The sequence below is a fragment of the Marmota marmota genome, unplaced genomic scaffold (assembly GCF_001458135.2).
Source record: "Marmota marmota marmota unplaced genomic scaffold, marMar, whole genome shotgun sequence".
NCBI classification, from domain to species: domain Eukaryota; kingdom Metazoa; phylum Chordata; class Mammalia; order Rodentia; family Sciuridae; genus Marmota; species Marmota marmota.
The window spans coordinates 3399464-3419156 of NW_025999869.1; the positions used below are offsets into that span (position 1 = coordinate 3399464).

A 19693-nucleotide genomic window follows, 5' to 3' on the forward strand; every position below is an offset into this window, starting at 1 on the left:
GCCCCCCCCCACACACACACAGGAACACCAGTCCCAATCTCAGCAGAGAGCAGGGGACAAGCAGCCTCCCAGAGCTCACCGTGGTCTCAGACTGCACTGGGGGAGCTGCAGGTGGTGCCTCCCAGGGCCCCAGGCCACTGGCTGCAGGAGCCAAGGCCATACAGAGCAGGACAGGGCTGGCTAAGACGAGCAAGGGTCTGGCTGGACATCAGGGGCCTCAAAACACTCGTAATTGGAATGGGGGTTCAGCACAGTGTTGGGGCATTGACCTAGCACACTGAGGCCCGGGGTTCAGTCCCAGCAGCCCACACCCCCCAAAAACCTCAGCAATCAAGATTAAAAAAAGGCTCTAATGCTGTATTTTAAAGTAAAAATGAATGCAAAACATTCATGAACACAGAGTATTGGCTGTTACAACACAGGCCGTGTTTGACAGGGCTGGTGTTGGTGAGGGGGCCGTGGGACTGGGCCCCCCCCACAGAGCTGGGTCCTGTCTCTATTTAAAATGTTGGGATTTTATTCATGATTTTTTGCATGAATATTGATTTGTTTTAATGGTGCTTATCCATGTTGTGCCTGAGGCCCCCTGTGGAGGTGGGCAGCAGTGCTTAGGGCTGTGGGGGAGGAGAGAAACTGCCCCTCTTGGCTGCAGGCCCCAGCATCTGTGCAGGAGCCCCACGGTGGTGGAGTTTCCCCTGGGCAGGATCCAGCCAGGGACTTAAGTCTATCATGGAACTCAGGCCAGGTGGCGTCTGATCCTTGGGGTTCCGCTCAGCCGCAGGGTTCCTTTAGCTTTGCCACGTTGGGCATGCCGGGTGAGCTGCATCCCTAGCCCCAGACGTGGGTTTTTAAATGTTTTTTTTTTTGGGGGGGGTGGCAGGGGTTTTCTTCTAAAAATTTTCGTGGAAAGATAAGGCCTGGCTTTGCTTTGGTGGCTTTTCAAGGAGGGAGGACATGGCCATTTAGTAAGACCCCTGTTCTGTCCCTCCCATGGCCAGCCTGCCTGCTTGGATTCTGTGGTTCTCTTGTTTGGTGGAGCTGCCTCTGTAATTCCAGGTGGGCTGGGCACAGGGCTTCACCACGTCATTCATTAAATATGCAGGCATTGCTCATTGTCCTGGGGGACTGCCGCCAGGACCCCCTGGGGTGCCAGAGTTCAAGGATGCTCAAGTCCTTCATGTAAGAGGACATATTTGCCTAGAACCTACAGACATCCCCACATATACTGTAAGTCATCTCCAGAGTATTCGTAATACCCAATACAACGTAAATGCTATGTAAATAGCAACCTGGCTAAACTCACTTATTCTAGTATCTGTTTAAAAAAACTTTCCCGGATTCCTAGGGATTTTTTCATATAGACAGTCTGTAAACAGAAACTGTCTTATTTCTTCCTTTTAAATTTATGTGCTTTCTGATGCTTTCTGGGCAGGCCTGGACTTGCAGTAGGGTGTTGAATAGAGAGGTCAGTAGACACCCTGGCCTTGTCCAGGCAGTCCTAAGGGAAAGGGTTTAGTATTTCATCATAGGGTCAAGGCTACTGGCAGTTTTCTGTGGAAGTTCTGTGACAGGTTAAGGAAGTTCCTACTTGGCTAATGGGTTTTTTCATGAAGGGATGCTGTCTTTGGTTGAATAGCTTCATATGTCAGCTGATGTGATTGATTTTTCTTCTTTGGTTTGTTGGTATTATAAATTGAATTGTTTGATTTTCAAATGTTGAACTATTTTTGCATTCTTGGGATAAGCCTGTTATGTTATTTTCCTTTTTTATATATATATATATTATTAGATTTGATTTGTTAACTTTTTGGAAAGTTGGTTTTTTTTGTTTGTTTGTTTGTTTTTAAACCAGGGATTGAACTCTGGGGCACTTACCCACTGAGCCACATCTCCAACCCTTTTTTAAATTTTGAGACAGGGTCTCACTAAGTTGCTTAAGTCCTTGCTAAATTGCTGAGGCTGGCTTTGAACATGTAATCCTCCTGCCTCAGCCTCCTGAGTTGCTGGGATTACAGGTGTATTTTAATATCTTATTTTAATTCATTATTTGGTTAAAGGATACATCTATGTATGTTTAGTGGTTGTTCTAGGGTGTTTTAATATACTCCTTTAACTCTTTGAGCACCTATTTAGTGTTTATATTACAATGCTTCAGTTACATTGCAGACATCTCACAACCATATAAATTTCTTTTCTTCTCTCTCTTTTTAGCAGCAGCTCAGGACTTCCCTGCTGTGGGTGGAGTCTCGATCTTGCTTTAGTTTTCCAAAGCCTTTGCTCTCCTGCTCTGCTTGTCTCTCACTGGTGCCCAGCTCAGGGCTGAACCAGAGACTTGTGTGCGTCCACACACAGCCGTAAGGATTCCCGGTCCTGCCTTCTTCTCTTTGGGATTCAGCCCACTTCTCCAGTGTTCTTAGGCCCTGGTGCCTCGTTCTGGGGCTGGAAGCATGTGGTTTCTTATGGACATTTAGCCACCTCCTCTATTAGGTCACCAGGCAGGTCAGGGACCGAGAGGAGGAAAAGGCCTTGCCTCCCTGCACTGCCTTTGTCCCCCGGGGCCTCCAGGGCACCACAAGTGACCCACCTGCCCACGACTTAGCACCCCACAGAGGAGGCAGCTCCTCCCCAGTTGTCCCAGCAAACGTCCTGGAATGTCCTGGCCCTGCAGGGCCCTGTGCTGACCCAGAGTCAGTCCTGAGGCCAGGGGCACAGACATGCAGCTCCACCAGCGGGGCCCTGTGTGCGGCCCATGGTGCAAGCCTTCAGGCTCGGGGAGGGAACCCGAGCCCCGGGAGCAGGCGCTTGCTAGGCATTTTGATACAGATGTTGATATTGGCATCTCAGGTATCGACAGCGTCTTTGTTGACATTATTATTTCACATGTTGAGAGCAATTAGGAAAAAATATATAAAAGGCTTCAGAGGGAACAGTGTGAGAAAAACTTCCCTGAAGGAAATGAGGTGCGTCACCAGAAGAAGGGGGATGGAAACCAGGCAGCCAGAGACAGCAGCTGTCCTGTCCGGGAGCCCAGGAGCCCGGGGGCCGGGGCCAGCTGCAGCCAGGCCAGGCCAGCGGTGCCACCTGAGGGCCAGGAGTGGCTGGAGTGGGTGGGGGCTGGGCCCGTAGAGCCACCTGGCTGGTAGCCTGCTGGCCCTGTAGCCACACCAGGAGTGCTCTGACCGGCCGCTCCGTCTGCAGGCCAAGAGCGAGGTGGAGAAGCTCCCCCGACAGCAGCGGAAAGAGAGCTTGAAGCAGAAGATGGAGGAGCACACGCAGAAGAAGCAGCTTCTCGTGAGTGAGCCCGAACGGTGGCCGCCCTCCCTGTCCAGGCCGCCTCTTGTTCTGAATGCCAGCCAGCCCGTCCCCCCAGCTGACCCCTTCCCCATGCCGCCCTCCCTGACTGCCACCCTCCTGCTGGGAGGGATCTCCCACCCCCCAGACACCCCAGCCCAAGCCCCTCTGCCTTGTTCGGGGTCGTTGGCTTGAATGTCACCTCACCTTGACCAGCCCAGAATCTCCCTCTGCCTGCTGAGGGCCGTGGGAGTCTAGACCCTTGTCTCCCAGACCTGGCCCTACCATCCTGAGGGCGCCTCTCCCCGCTGCCGGCAGGCGGAAGCCTGTGCCTTGCACCTGAGCCTCCTTTCCCTGGTCCTTCCAAGCCTCCTGAGCAGGACATACACACACACATACACACACACACACACACACACACACACGCCTCCTGTGGCTCCCCTGTAGCTGCTTCTCACCCCAGCCCGTGTGAGCACAGGAATTCCCAGGCTGTCACATCACCTCCCCCTGCAGATCTTCTGTGGCTCCCTTTGCCCATAAGACCTCCCTCCCCGCCCCCCAGCTCCACTTTGCCCCTCCCCAGCCTGGCAGCCTGCCCTCGTCCCCTGCTCCAGTGCCCCGGTTCCCTGCCAGGTGGGGTCTCAGCACATTCTGCTCCTGACACAGGCTGTGTATGTGACAACGTCAGAGTCTGTGGCTTACTTGGGGCCAGGGCTCTTCGTTTTCCCACTTGGCTTCATAGAGGTGACATTGCAGAGGTGACAGTAGGCAGGCAAGGCCTCAAACTGTCTGACTCCAGACTCCATGTTCTCTCTGGGACACCCTGGAACCCTCCCTAGGCTCTAAGATCACAAAAGCGCACAGGAGAGAGGCGGAGGTGGGGGGGGTTGGTCAGCCGTCAGGTAAGAGGAGCACATCGTGAGTTCTTTTGCCCCACAGGGGGACTGTAGCCAGTACCCATGTGCTGTTCATTTCAACATAGCTGGAAAAGAGGATTTTCAATGTTTCACCCTAAAGAGAAATATTTGAGGTGATGGAGATAATTATTCTGACCTGATCACTGCATAAAACATACATGTATGGAAATTTCACATTACACCCCTGAACTTTGTACAGTTAGTATGTGTCAGTTTTTTAAAACTAACTTTTTAAAACACAGGGCTGGTGAGGGTGAAGCCAACAGGCTCTGAGAGAGAGAGAGAGAGAGAGAGAGAGAGAGAGAGAGAGAGAGAACTAGCACTCGGGAGGCACTGAATCCCATCCTCAGCACCACATATAAATAAATAATAAAATGAAGGTATTGTGTCAACTACAACTAAAAAAATATTAAAAAAAAATAAAGGTATTGTGTCCATCTATAACTATATATAACTATAATATATATGTATATATATATAACTATATAACTATATATATATTCAAAATCCTCAAAGATTCGCATAACTTGTAATTTGGCTTTTCTGCTCCTGGAGCTGCTGAGGAAGTCAGCACACAGGTTCAGAAACTTTGGGATTCCAGAGAGTGAAGAGCTGCACCATTTCAATAGAGAAAACCCGGGAATAACCTGTTACTTATTAGGGAAATAAGTTAAGGTATATCCATACCATGAAATATTTTCAGTCATTAAAACACATTGTGACATGGAGAGGCCTTTTTAGTCATTTTTGAAATTTGGTAAAATCCATATAGCACAATTTGCCCTCTTTGCTATTAGGAAGTGCCCAGTGGCATTAAGTGCGGAATTGAAAGCCTGTCCAGTAAACAGTAGCTCTCCATTGTCCCCGCCCCCGCCTGGAACCCCCTCTCCTTTCCTTCCCCGTGCTGGTCTGTCAGCATGGTGCTGGGGTGGACGCCGGGCCTCGTGCCTGCTCAGCACACACTGCCCCACTGAGCTGCACCCCAGCCCCGTCTCTGTGACTTTGTCCGTAGTGGACTCGGGGTCCACGAGGCTCTTGCGTGTGACAGCCTTTCTTTTTATGGCTGACTGATATTTCGTGGTGAACTGATACTGCGCTCTGCTTGTTCATTGTTCGGCAGTGAATACTTGGTTCTCGTGGGTTGTGCCACTGTGAGCGGGGTTGCAGGCACCTCTTCAGTTCCTTAATGACTTCTGTAGAACAATCACACAGTTGCTGTGGATGCACTTGAACTGGTACATCATGGACAGTTGCTAGCCTGATGATAAGAGTAGCCTGGGTTTTTAGTTCCTTCTTATGGGGTTCCAGTAATTTTTTCCCAGTACTAGATGGAACCCAGGGCCTTGTGCATGCGAGGCACACAGTCTGACACCAAGCCACCTCCCCAGCCCTGGCTATTTTTATTTTAAGACAGGGTCTTTCTGTGTCGGGGTCTCTCTGTGTTGCCCAGGCTGGCTTTGAACTTGCCATCCTCCTGCCTCACCCTCCTGGGCTAAAATTTTCAAACTTAAATTTTATTTTCTTACTTGTTATTTTGGCAGGATACCAATACAAAGAAGTGATATGTGTTTAAGGAGAGGGAAATGCTAACTACCCTGAGCTGATGATTGTGCACCGAATACATGAACTTGATTACCACACTGTGCCCCTGAATGTGTACAGTTACCGTGTTAATTAGAAACAGTAGTTAAGAAAGTAGACAGGCATGGTTATAATGGTGTAGTGAGTCCCCACATACTTGCCACTCAATCTAAATAATCGTCCACTCGTTCACTCCTTGACCCTACCGTGTCATTCTGACTCAAATCTAAGATGTCGTATCACATCATACCTGTAGACATCTCAGACATCACAAAAATAGCCACCGACGCAAGTTCCTACCTTCTGGGGATACAGCCCAGTGGTAGAGTGCATGGGACCAAAAACAAACAAAAATTAGCCCTGATTTCTAACAACATCTCTTTCCAATCCACTCAGCATCTGCCTTACCAGTAGCTTCATGAAAACCATTTCTTTTTTTGAACAATTTGTTTGCTCCAAGATCCAAAAGAAAGCCCACATCTTGGTGGTTGCTGCGTCTCTGGGTCTCCTCGACTTCCCCTCTCGTGTTTTTTAAACACGCTTCTCGGGTCCTGCTGATGTCCCTCCTGAACCAGAATGAGCTGTGAGAGGCCCGAGCTGAGGCAGGTAAAGGTCCGCTCCCGCCTCCCCACAGGACCGGGACTTCCTGGCCAAGCAGAAGGAAGACCTGGAGCTGGCCATGAAGAGGCTCACTGCCGAGAACCGGCGGGAGATCTGTGACCGGGAGCGCGAGTGTCTCAACAGGAAGCAGGAGCTCCTTCGAGGTGGGCGGGGACGGCGCCCTCTGGGCAGAGCTACTGTGGCTGGACATCCCAGCCCTGGGCAAGAAAAGCCAGAGGTTTCCTTCACAGTGAGGTCAGGAGCCCCCACTGAAATCGGGAACAAGACCAGGGGCCAGTTCCTGCTCACACCACTTGACACTGTTCCAGAAGTCAGGGGCAGAGGGAAGAGGAGGACACAGACGCAGCGCGAAGGCCACTGTACGCTAGTGAGCTGCATTAAGGGGGTGGCAGAGACAGTACTGAGCCCCCTCTCCTCCTCGCGTGTTGAGTGACGCTCTGCCAGGCCATTGCTAGTCCCCCTTCATACCTGATCTCGGGGGACCCTCAGCTTACCCCTGGGAGCCAGGCCCTGCGGTGATCCCAGTTTTTATAGACGAGGAAACTAAATGTCGCAGTTACTAGTTTTGGGTTGAGTGGCCTCCTCTTCTGGGGCAGCACTAACAAAATACCAGGGATCAGTGGCTGACAAACAGCAGAAATTAATTTTTCATAGTTCTCGAGGCCAGGAAGCCCCAGGCCAAGGCACGAGCAGACTCTGGTCTGGAGGGCCTCTTCCTCAGGACAGTGCGCTTCTCGCCCTGTGCTGCCTTCACAGCGTCTCCCTCTGAGCCCGTTGCTGGAGCAGAGATGCAGTCAGGTTGTACTTAAAAAATCCTCCATGCCGGGCGTGGTGGCGCTCGCCTGTAATCCCAGCAACTCGGGAGGCTAAGGCTAGAGGATCATGAGTTCAAAGCCAGCCTCAGCAACTTAGCGAGGTGCTAAGCAACTCAGTGAGACTCTGTCTCTAAATAAAATACAAAATAGGGCTGGGGATGTGTCTCCGTAGTCGAGTGCCCCTGAATTCAATCCCTGGTACCCCACCACCACCACCAAAAAATCCTCCGCGGCTGTTTCCTCCCCTGCGTAGAGTTGAGCAGTTTGGCAGAGGTGGAAACTGAGGCTAGAGAGCTTCTCTCTCCGCCCCAAATCCCAGCCCAGCGGGGTGCCAGGCCGCTCTCCTGTTTCTGACTCAGAACAACGCGCCTCTCAAGGCCCCAGTTCTCAGCTCTGCCAGAGGGCACCACTGTATGTGGGGGAGGAAGTGTCCTTGCGGATGTGGCATCTGTGCTGTACCCTGATTCTGTCACGGGCAGATGGGAGGGCCTCTGTGGGAGATGCATGGAGACACGGCATGAGCAACGCACCGTTGACTAGGTGCAGCCCTCCAGATACGCGCCCATGGGCACCCTGGCCGTGGCCTTCCTGCTGCGCTGGGCTGCTGGGAGCTGTCCTCCCTTAGGCTGTCCTCCCTTAGGAAGCTTCCAGGACTCACCATGGTCTGCTGAGGTGGTGGCACGTCACCTCAGCAGGCCGGCTATCAGCTGGAGAAGGCCTGACGGGGGCAGGAGGGGAAGATGCGTGTGGCCTCTGGCACCTCATGAGGTGGGTGGCGTGTCCCTGCAGACCGGGAGGCAGCCCTGTGGGAGATGGAGGAGCACCAGCTGCAGGAGAAGCACCAGCTGGTGAAGCAGCAGCTCAAAGATCAGTACTTCCTCCAGCGGCACCAGCTGCTGCGCAAGCACGAGAAGGTGAGGCTCGGGGAGCTGGAGGTCGCGGGCTGCGAGGCCAGGCTGCAGGGGGACTGCGTGGCCACTTCCTGTGCAGGTCTGGGGGCTGTGAGGCTGGGCTGCGTGGCCGCCTCCTGTGCCCTCAGGGGAGCCGTGTGGCTGTGGTGAGGCTGCAGGAGGTTCTCCAGGGCCGCTGGGTGCTGGCTTGGGGATCTGGAAACCACGCAGGGATGCAGATGGCCCCCGCAGCTCCCTCGCTAACCGTCGACCCTATGGTGCCTGTCCTCTCTCACACTTCCTTCTCTTTTCCCTCTTTCCTCTCTGTCCTCTCTCCCTCTCTCCATTTTCTCTATTCCTCTCTCCCGTGCATTTTCTCAGAAGACTTTCAGGGTTCCCCTTAAAGCCACCTCTGCTGGGAAGAGCCCCCAGCCCTGGCAAGGGCCCCTGATCTGTGACCAGAGCGCCTTCTGCATCTGTGCTGTTGTCTTGGTTCAGTCCCCTTAGTAGGGACAGTGTCAGATAAACCAAGGTCTGGATGCACAGCCATTGAAGTTGATTCCCATTCCCTATCTCGGGCACAGATGGAGCCAGCATGCTGTCAGGAGGCTTCCTGAGCAGCCGGTGCCCGGGCACTGCTGAAATGCAAGTGGGTATCAGGGGAAGGGGGAAATTCAAAATTGTTAAGGCTCTTGAAAATATAAATTTAGTCGTGTGGTGGCACATGCTTATAATCCCAGCGGCTCCAGAGGCTGAGGCAGGAGGATCAGAAGTTCAAGGCCAGCCTCAACAACTGAGCAAGACCCTGCCTTGAAGTAGGAAATGAAAAGGGCTGGGGATGTGGCTCAGTAGTAGAGCACCCCTGGGCTCGATCCCCAGCACTGCTCAATGAACGGATGAGTGCATGTAAGTTTATATGTGACACCATGGTGACCTGTCCCCTCTAGTGTGTGCCATGCTTTGAGACATTAGGCGATGCTGGCGCACCATCGTCCATTAGCTGGTGAGAATCCAGCACTCTTAGCACTGCCGATGCTCCTCCCTTACCCTGTGAGTCCATCACCACAAGTTAGAGCACCGGAGGTTGGAAGTGCACCCCCTACACTTGACCTCGACGTCCCAGCACAGGGGCGCTACCCTGCAGTAGTGTGCGGTAGGGTCACTGCCCCTGGAGTGACCTGCTGGGGAGCTATGGATCGGCGCCTTTGACAGCATCCTGAGTGTGACAGACAGCATATCACTAGTCCAGAGAAGTTCATGTTGCAAACTGTGGTTTCTGCTGAGTGCAGGTTATTGCCTGTTTTGTAAAGTCCAGCCCACCTAAGCCAGGGGCTGTGCAGGAGATGCCCTCTATTAGGAGTGAACCAGCACCAGCCCTGCTGTGCTGAGCATCCTGGCCACATGGTCCCGGGATTCCCAGGTGAGCCTGGTGGCCTCTGACCATGTCGGGAGCTCAGCTGACCTCAGCCGCTCGTCCCTGTGTCCCCCTCAGGAGCGGGAGCAGATGCAGCGCTACAACCAGCGCATGCTGGAGCAGCTGAAGGTGCGGCAGCAGCAGGAGAAGGCGCGGCTGCCCAAGATCCAGAGGAGCGAGGGCAAGACGCGCATGGCCATGTACAAGAAGAGCCTGCACATCAACGGCGGGGGCAGCGCCGCTGAGCAGCGCGACAAGATCAAGCAGGTGGGGCTGGGACCGGCCCAGCGTGGTAGAGCCTAGTGCCTCTGTGGATCGGGGGATGGATAAAATGTGCACAGCTCTTGGGAGGGCACGCAAGACCAAGCCATGGCCTGGAAGCTTCCTTAGCCCCCTGGTCAATCAGCCCGCTGGACAGAGGCAGCGTGGTGCGAGCTGCAGGCTGTCACCACCCTTCCTCCAGCTTCTGCTGGTGAGCCCTTCCTCTCCTCCAGCAGGAGCCCTGGGCGTGGGCCTGCACACCTGCCCTGGCACTGGTCACATTGCCCTGTCAGGTCCCTACCAGGAGGCTGGGGGCTCCTTAAGGGCAGGGGCTGGGTCCTCACCCAGGCAGAGGACTTTGAGCAGTGGGTGCTGCTGGGCAGGGCTGTGCAGGCAGTCCCCCAGGCTGGCCCTGAGGCTCCACACTCTCCTGCAGTTCTCCCAGCAGGAGGAGAAGAGGCAGAAGTCTGAGAGGCTGCAGCAGCAACACAAGCACGAGAACCAGATGCGGGACATGATGGCACAGTGCGAGAGCAACATGAGTGAGCTGCAGCAGCTGCAGGTGCCGCCTCCCCCGCCCCATGCCTGTCTCCGAGCCAGGCGGGCTGACCCAGCCTGCCGTGCAGTCACCCCCTTAGGCCCTGCGTTTCACGTCCCAAAGGTGGCCATGGGGCGGGTGACAATGCCTCTCCTGCAGGACTGGGTGTGGACTTGCGAAGGAGATGGTGGAGTGGACGGTGCCTTGCCCAGGGTCTGGCAGGGGGCATGTGCAGGTTTCTCAGTCATCACTGTGTTTGGGAAAGACACTTCCGCTGACTTCTTTTCCTGTGGAAACCCCTGGCCTCCTCAGGTTTCCTGGCCCCTGGGTTTGCCCCGGGGCTCAGGGTTATTTGCAAGCCAGGAAGAGGTTCCCTGCGGGAGGCTCCCAGTGCCACGGGCTGGTACTTGGAGCCCCCTTGTGGTGCAGTGAGGCATTGCCACACTGCGAGAGCCCTGGGCTTCAGAAAAATGTCTCAGGCAGCTTCTGGAGAGGCAGGGAGGAGCATCACATCACTGGAGCCTGCCAGGCAGGGGCTCTGCTACAGCCGTCTGTGAGGCTTAGTGAAGCCACTCGCATTCCCGCACCCCGTTTCCCATCCCTGCCTCATGGGGTGCACCGAGAGCTGAGAACCCCTGTGAAGGCTGAGCAGTGGGGGTCACCGGGCTGCTAGGAGGATTATTTCTAACTAGCTGGTTCCTAAACTCCCACAAACCATTAGCCTGAAACCCAAAATAAGAACCCTAAGGGTTCTGCTTCCGCACCCAGTGGAACTGCGGTATCTGCATAAAGGTACTTTTCTCTGCTTGAGAAGCGCCTTGGAGCAAGACAGATTCTGCAGAGAATGAAGGGGAACTTTCTGCTTCTGCCAACCAGGGATTCCTGGGAAGAGCTGAAAAGCAGATCACTCAGCTCAGAAAGAGAGTGGGAACCCCCAGATGAGGAGTGCGTGCCTGCTCAGGCACAGCCAAGCCCCGGGCCAGCCGCGCCAATGGAGCAAGGCCTAAGCCACTTAGTGAGACCCTGTCTCCAAATGAAATATAAAATGGGCTCAGTGTTAAGGATCTTCTGGGGTTCAGTCCCCAGTATAAAAATAAAAAACAGGAAAAAAAATAAATAAAAATAGAGTGTAGGTGGGTTTGGAAGAGTCAGCCAGGTCCGTGGCCCTTATCCTTTGCCAGAACTCTCTCCTGAGGAAATGATACATGATGTAAGAATTATCCATAAATTATATGTACTTCCTAATATGTGATATCATTAAAATGATTATATAATTTCCGTAAGCATATATTTATACACACAGATTTTTTTTTTCTTTTTAAAAATCGATTCTTTTTAGTCATGCATGACACAGGTTGTTGTAGTCTCCCTGGACTGCCCTGAGGGAACACCCTAGCTGGGGCTGGGGCTGGGCTCCGTGGCAGAGCGCTTGCCCGGCACGCTGTTGCCAGGCTTGGTGGCAGGCACCTGCACTCCCAGCTCTCAGGAGGCTGGGCAGGAGGGGCTGGACCTGGGCGCTGGGGGCTATTGGGCCAGCCAGCCAGCCAGGCGTCTGCACTTAGTGGTGGTAGGTTAGTGCCTGTGACAGCCACTGCGCTGGCAACCGGCTCGCAACGAAGCGAGACACCAGCTCCTAAGAAAAAATAAACACTGCAGACTCTGTGGTTTAAAGCTTGGGAATTGGGGCTGGAGAGAGAGAGAGGGAGAGAAGGAAGGAGGAAGGAAGGAAGGAGCATTTCTCGCAGGTCTGGAGACTGGAAGTCTAAGCTCAGGGCACCTATGGAGAGGTGCTGGTGAGGGTCCTCTTCTTGGCCTATAGGGGACCTTCTTCTGTGACCTCAAGTGCTAGAGAGAGAGGGGAAAGAAGAGGATGGGGGGAGCATGCGCACCCCCGCTGGCAAGCTCTCCGGCCTCCCTTCCTATGCCGACACCGGGGCCACCCTCCTGACCGCTCTCACCCTCCTCTCAAAGGCCTCCTTTCTAGATCCTACCACCTCAAGAGCTAGGGTTCAACATGAATTTGGGGGAACACAGCTCAGCCTGTAGCACAGGTTCTACATGGCGTTATCTATTTGTTTATTTATTTATTAGATTTTTTTAGTCGTAGTTGGACACAATATCTTTATTTTATTTATTTTAATGTGGTGCTGAGACTCAAACGACCCCAGCCCATATTTATTTATTGATTTATTGGGGATAGCAGGGATTGAACTCAGGAGCACTCAACCCCTGAGCCACATCCCCAGCCCTATTTTGTATTTTATTTAGAGACAGGGTCTCACTGAGTTGCTTAATGCCTAGCTAAGTTGCTGAGGCTGGCTTTGAACTCACGATCCTCCTGACTCAGCCTCCCAAGCTCCTAGGATTAGAGATGTACACCACCGTGCCTGGCGATATGGTGTCATTTATAACAGTGAAAATCAGAAGCCACCCAAGTGGCTAAAAATAAGGGAATGTTTAAGTAAACTTGATGAATACATATTGTGAGATATTCTAGGTATTAAAAATATTATGTGCAGGGGCTGGGGTTGTGGCTCAGTGGTAGTGCCCTTATCTGACATGTGTGAGGCACTGGGTTCAATCCTCAGCAACACAAAAAATAAATAAATAAAATAAAGGTATTTTGTCCATCTACAGTTAAAAAAGTATTAAAAAAATATGCATAGGGCTGGGCTGTAGCTAAGTGGCAGAGCGCTTGCCTCGCATGTGTTCCATCCTAGCACTACAAAAAAAATGAACAAATAAAAAAAAGGCATGCTGTCCATCTACAACTACGAACATTTTTTAAAAAATAAGATGACCGATTTAAGGTAAAAAAATGTTATGCATAATACTCTTCTTTGCAAAGAGGCTTATCTCATAGTGTCGAGCCTGGAGGGGGCGGGGTTTTGGAATCGCACCTCGGGTGAGCCACAGCGGGCAGAGCCGGGCAGCAGGTCTATCTAAAAGTGGGCCTCCGTGTGGTGGGATCAGGGCGAATGCCATGTGTAGGGCTAAGAGTTTTGTTGGTTTATTAAACCATATGTTCACTTTTTAAAATTCAGACAATGAACAAAGCACCAGCCTCGCTGCACATCCCACCGGCAGCGAGAGGAGCAGATACCGTTAACGCGTAAGGTTCCCGGGCGCCTCTGGTGCGCATGCGTTTCCGTGTATACAGTTATATATAAATGAGGCTTATGATTAAGGACTGGAGGTCAGTGGGGCACAGTGGGGCTTCCGGCAGACACTTTAGAACCCTGGATCAGGCCAGGCTCAACCAGGATGTTGAGGCAGGAGAAGTGCAGATTGGAGGCCAGCTGGGCACCCCGGCAAGACCTGCCTCAAAACCAGGGAAGAAGTGACAGCCAGTGAGGTGGCGCCCACCAGCCGCTCACCGCGGCCTCCGCGCCCCATGCCCTACCTTCTGATGGCCACACCTGTTCTGCCTGGCGTTTGTTTCAGAATGAAAAATGTCACCTCTTGGTGGAGCATGAAGCCCAGAAGCTGAAGGCCCTGGACGAGAGCCACAACCAGCACTTAAAGGAGTGGCGGGACAAGCTGCGGCCGCGCAAAAAGGTACAGGTGGGGCGGCCACAGGGGCAGCAGAGGTCTCCGTCCCTTGGTGGAGTCTTGCTTTGTGGCGTCCCTAAAGTGGGTCTGCAGTCTGAGAGGGACCTCTCCAAGCTGTGGTGGCCGACCACGCGGGCTCCCCCTCTGAGCGGCAGCCTCCTTGCCACACAGGTCCAGAGCCTCTGCTGAGCTCTGTCTCACAGGCTGGAGGACCCCCGTGTCGCAGAGCCCAGCCTGTAGGCGTCACCAGGTCGGAATCTGCCCGGCTGGGTCACTTTCTGAGTTAGTTCTCTAGTGTGTGTAACAGGTGGCCACGGCCTGGAAGGGGGGGGGGGAGCTCAGGGTAGAGCTCCTGCCTGGCCTTGTCACCTCAGCATTCAGTCCCCAACACCACCAAACCCAAAAGGCCACCCACTTGGCCATGTGGCCAACAGCGCTTACTGCCCCATGGTGATCTGTTCAGGGTCTCCCAGGGCTGTAGCCAAGGGCTCCGCTGGGCAGGGCTGTCCTCTGGTGGCTCTGGGGAGGAATCACTTTGTGAGCTCATTCAGGTTTTGACAGACTCCAGTTACTGAGGCTCCAGGTCTGAGGTCCCCTTTGCTTGCAAGACGCAGCCTGGGCCTGCTCTCTGCTCTCCAGGCCGCCTGCATTCCTCCACCTGGGCCCTCCATTGCCAGAGGGCAAGGCCTCATCTTGCTTCAAGTCTGTCACCCTTTCTGCCACCAGCTGGAGAAAACTGTTTTAGAAGGTCCATGTGGGCTAGGGATGTGGCTCAGTGACCAACCACTGACCTAGCACCTGCCCCGCCCTGGGTGTTCTCAGTGCCACAAAACAAAACAACAACAACAACAAAATAGGACCATGTGATGGGATTAGGCTCCCCAGTGGTCTCCGTCCTTGTAAGGAGTGGGATGGTCTTTGTAGGTCCCCACCCTCATGGAGGGGGAGGAGGACAGGGAATCCTAGGAGTCACCCAGGGAATCCTGCTTCCTGCTCCTCTGCATCCAGATCACCTGGCCTCCTTTGGTCTTGTATTTCTATTTATTTATTTATTTGTTTATTTATTCATTCATTTATTTATTTATGTTTTTCGGTGCTGGGCATGGAATCCAGGGCCCCAGTGTGCTGGGCAGGCACTGCATCCTCCTTCATTCAAGGCCAGCCTCAGCAGCTCAGCAGGCCCTGTCTCCGTCCCTTGTTGCTGCCGTCCTGAGCAGCTGCACTCCCCACCCCAATCTCTTCAAACTGCCCTCTAACTCACGCTAGCTCCTGCCGCCCACCCCCATCACCCTCCTGCCCCTGTAACCCTCTGGCACCCAACTATGTGAACACCTGCCCAGTGAGTCTCAAGTCTTTTGGTTCTAGGACCTGTAGACACTTTAAAAGTCAGTCAGATCCAGGCACAGTGGTGCTTGCCTGGGATCCCAGCTTCTTGGGAGGCTGAGGCAGGAAGGTCAGAAGTTCAAGGCGAGCCTCAGCAACTTAGGAGACTTCAAGCATCTTAGCAAGACCTTGTCTCAAAAAATAAAGAGGGGACCAGGCACAGTGGCACATGCCTGTAATCCCAGCAGCTCAGGAGGCTGAGCTCAAAAATTTAGCGAGGCGCTAAGCAACTCAGTGAGACCCTGTCTCTAAATAAATACAAAATAAGGCTGGGGAGGTGGCTCAGTGGTTGAGTGCCCCTGAGTTCAATAGCCGATACAGAAAGGAAGGAAGGGAGGGAGGGAGGGAGGGGCTGGGATGTGGCTCAGTGGTTTAAGCACTCCTGGGTTCAATCCCAGATACCAATAAATAAATACCAATAAATAAATAAGGACTGGGGATGTAGCTCAGAGGTTGAGTACTGAGTACCAATCACCAGTACCAAAAATAAAAAATAAATAGTATTTCAGAACCCCCAAAAGCTTTGGGCTTATCTTTATGGATATTTAGCATTTTAGCTGAGAATTTAAAAAGTATATTTATTACTCACAAATAATAAATACTACATGTTTACATAAATAAAACATATTGGTGAAAATGATCACATTTTCCAAACTAGATTGGAGAGAAGATTGGCCTTGTTGTACATTCAGCAAGTCTATTTGCTATCCAGTTGGAAGCAGATAGCTGGGCTCTTCTTGGCAGCGGCATGTTGAGATACATTATCGTGGTTAATGTTTATGAAGAAAATCTGGTTTCACACGATATGTGTTTGGAAAGGGAGGGTGTTTCAATAGCCTTTCAGATAATTATATATATTCTTTGATAAAACACCAGAATGCGACAACGCTTTTTTCTTTTCTCTTCTCCCTTCCTTTCTCCTCCTCGCCCCCTCTTTTTCTTCTTTTTTTTTTTTAATTTTATTTTTTAGTTTAGGTGGACACAATATTTTATTTTTATGTGTTGGTGAGGATGGAACCCAGTGCCCCGTGCATGCTCTACTGCTGAGCCCCAGCCTCAGCCCTGGTTGCATGGCCACCAACATAGTTCAATCCTCAGTACCAAAAAAAAAAGTCATGTCCATTGATATCACTGCTGACCTCATTGGAATGATCTTTAAGTGCTGAGACAATATCAAATTCAGGCTGGTGGATGCCGGTTTTCCAAAGTTCTAGATTTTGCTGGAGTGCTCAGATCCTGTGCACACTATTAGTTCCTTTCCTTGAATTGATTATTCCTTTTCAAGGAAGTGTGTGCTAAACATCCACAGTTAGTCATTTTTAAAAATAAAGATGATGTTCCACGACAGAGCAGACGGTTCGGCTCACAGCCCACACGCTGCACCATGTCCCTAAAGAACACGAACTTGAAGGTAGGCCTTCCTGTTGGTGCTCGGCACGGTTTCCAGGATATTGGCTTTTTCTTCCCCTCCGTGTTGGGGATGGAGCCCTGGGCCTTGCTCATGCTAGCTCGTGCTCTATCACTGGGCTACATCCCAGCCCAGCTTTATTTTTTAAATTGAAAACACTTTATTTCATTTTATTTTTTTTAGCTCTGTGTACATGGTGATGAGGTGCTGTTGTGTTACCTTCTCTTCAGGCTCCAGAAGTTTTACCCTTTGTTGCTTTTGCACTATTTGAACAAATGTGAAAACAGTGAAAAGGGTACATTATGTGTCACTGTTCAGAAAAGCTTTCTGGCTTCAGTAACGGTCCCCACAACCAAAGGGTTCCCCAGGGGGTCCGTGGACCACACTTTGAGAACCACTGCTCTTGCCTCACCACCTGTGAGTCTCACCCTGGCTCTGAGTGACTTCAGAACCTAAATAGCTCCCAGTAGCATGGATGCTGCCCTCCTTCTCTGCTGGGCTTTTGCCCAAACCGTTCCTTTTGCTTTGCCAGGAATTCAGTACCCACAGGCCTTTGCTGGCCACCCTGGCTTAGACTGTGCAGGTGACCATCCTGGGCTCTGAGGACCCCTGCCCCTGCCCCTGTCATGAGGTCACCGAGGTCTGCCATCGTTAGCTTGGTCATTCATTTGCTGCTTGTTTCCATGCAACAAATTCTTCCTGGGCACGAGCTAAGTGCCCCGCAGGGTTTTCACACTGAGGATCCCACAGGGAACAAACAGGTCCGGCCCTCAGGGAGCTGACCCTGCAGAGGGCAAGGAGCAGGGAAGGGAACCAGGGAGGGTGGGGGCTCAGATGGTGGGCAGGAAGCCTCTGGAGGGCATGGTGACTGACAGGCCTGAGGGAGGGTCAGAGGGAAGGGGCTCCCCACCTGGGGGGGGGAGCACTCCGAGCCCTGGAAGCAGAAAGAGCAACAGCCCTGAGGCGAGGCCCTGCCGTGGTTGAGGGGCCACGAGGAGGCTGGAGGCCCAGCCGAGTGTCAGTGGTGGAGCCAGGCCACAGGAGCTGGGGCCAGAGGGGTGGGGCCTGGGCAGGGCCTGGCTTTCATTCTGTGTGACAGGATGCTCCCAAGGGTCCTGGGGCGAGGACTGGGCGGGCAGGCTCTGCTGCTGTAGGGACCCAGGTGGAGGGAGAGGCCCGGGCAGAGACTGCTGTGGTGACCTGCACCAGAAATGATGGTGGCTTACACCAGAATGGGATCAGGGAGGTGGGGGTTTCCCACTTTTCCTCTCTAAGTGCTGCTTTCTAGAAGTTCCTGATGGCCAGCGACGTCAGAACCTGTGGCCAGCCACGTTGGTTTGTTTAATGGCTCACGTGGGCTGGGCTGGGGCTCAGTGGCAGAGCGCTTGCCTGGCACGTGTGAGGCCCTGGGTTCGACCCTCAGCACCACATAAAAATAAATGAATAAAAGTACTGTGTCATTCTACAGCCGGAAGAAGAAAGAAAGGGAAGGAAAGCAATGGCTCACAGGACTGTGGGTCTGGTGACCGTGGTGTCCGCAGGGTGGGCCCCGGCTGGAGGCCCTGGGAAGAGTGGCAGGTGCAGTCCTGAGGCCCAGGAGTCTGGAGGCGAAGCTCCCTCTTCCGTTCTCTGAAGGCCCCACTAACCGAATGCGCCTTCCCACATTACGGAGATATCTGCCTTTCCTGAAAGGTTCATGATTCAAACGTCAGTCACACCTGAAACACCTTCCCGGTGACATCTGGGCTGGTGTTTGGCCAAGCCAGCGAGTGCCATAACCTCGCCAAGTTGTCACGTAAGACGAGCCACCACGGGGCCTCAGTGGGGTCTTTTCTAAGTGGAGAGGTCAGTTTTATACAATCTTAACACAAAGAAAACCACCAGCCCACGGCAGAGGACACGCCTCTTCCTAAACTCAGAGGAGCTGCCCTGACTGCGCTTGATCTCGTCCCCATGTGTCCTGGTTTGCTCAGGCATCAGGCATCCCTTCTGCTTGCTGGGCCTGTGGTCTGGACAGGGGACAGCTGTCCACCTCTGCCACACGGTAGCCTGGCAGGTCCTTGAATCAAGGCTTCCCTTCCTGCTATAGGAGCTTTCTGGCTGGAAGCTGGCCAGGCCAGACCTTCCTGTTGGCGGGCCAGGCTCCTGGGTTTCTGTAGCCATAGCTGCCTGGGACTTGACATTTAAATAATGTTCCTGCTACTAAGAGTGGACCCTGGCCTCAGGCAGTAAGCTCTCACCTGTGCTCCTACCTGGGCATCGGTACCCTGAGAGTGAAAATGACCATCTCTTGACCTCTGGCAGCTTTCTTGGACCTGGATGCCTTGTGGGGGGCCTGGGCTCTAGGGAGGCACCAGTGTGTGGCTGGGGTGCTAGCACTGGCTTTTTCCTGGGGAGGCTGCCTCTGCAGAATGCTTTGTAGAATTCTTCTGTGAATAGCTCCCTGGACTGCTGCTGGAATGACCAGGGGGCGACGGTGTACATTCTGGAATACGTGGTCTTATATGCTCTTGTGTTCCAACAAGCAGCCTTGATCCCCCTCCCTTGAGAAAATGATTGTATACTCTGCAGTATTTTTTTTTAAAAATTCAGATTCCAGCCAGGCGTGGTGGTGCACACCTGTAATCCCAGGGGCTTAGGAGGCTGAGGCAAGAGGATCGCAAGTTCAAAGCCAGCCTCAGCAATGGCTTGGCACGAAGCAACTCAGTGAGACCCTGTCTCTAAATAAAATACAAAATAGGGCTGAGGATGTGACTCAGTGGTTGAATGCCCTTGAATTCAATCCTAGTACCAAAAACAAAGAAAAAAAGAAAAATTCAGGTTTCTTTCAAGTAAGTACAGAACACCTGGTAGGGTAAATACACATTGCTTAGATCATTGTTAACTCATAATGAGGCCTTGGGACAAGTCAAGCCCCCTCCCCCAACCCCTGAACTTTGCCTTTTCTTTCATACCAGGGATTGAACCCAGGGCACTTAACCACTGAGCCACATCCCCACTGGACAGAGTCTCACTGAGTTGC

General features: G+C 52.7%; 1 protein-coding gene across 4 annotated transcripts in view; it reads left to right on the forward strand.

The window, feature by feature from the left end:
• Nucleotides 1–19693, forward strand: part of Stk10 (serine/threonine kinase 10) — a 108016-nt gene that overhangs the window by 84182 nt on the left and 4141 nt on the right. For 3 of the 4 annotated variants that reach the window (XM_015492618.2, XM_015492619.2, XM_015492616.2), the window contains exons 13-18: nt 3199–3291; nt 6424–6553; nt 8015–8139; nt 9608–9796; nt 10227–10352; nt 13773–13886. In XM_015492618.2, coding sequence (XP_015348104.1) covers nt 3199–3291; nt 6424–6553; nt 8015–8139; nt 9608–9796; nt 10227–10352; nt 13773–13886 — 777 coding nt within the window. Of the gene's footprint in view, nt 1–3198; nt 3292–6423; nt 6554–8014; nt 8193–8237; nt 9582–9607; nt 9797–10226; nt 10353–13772; nt 13887–19693 lie in introns of those variants that run through there. The other variant, XM_048815483.1, reaches the window with a different exon arrangement.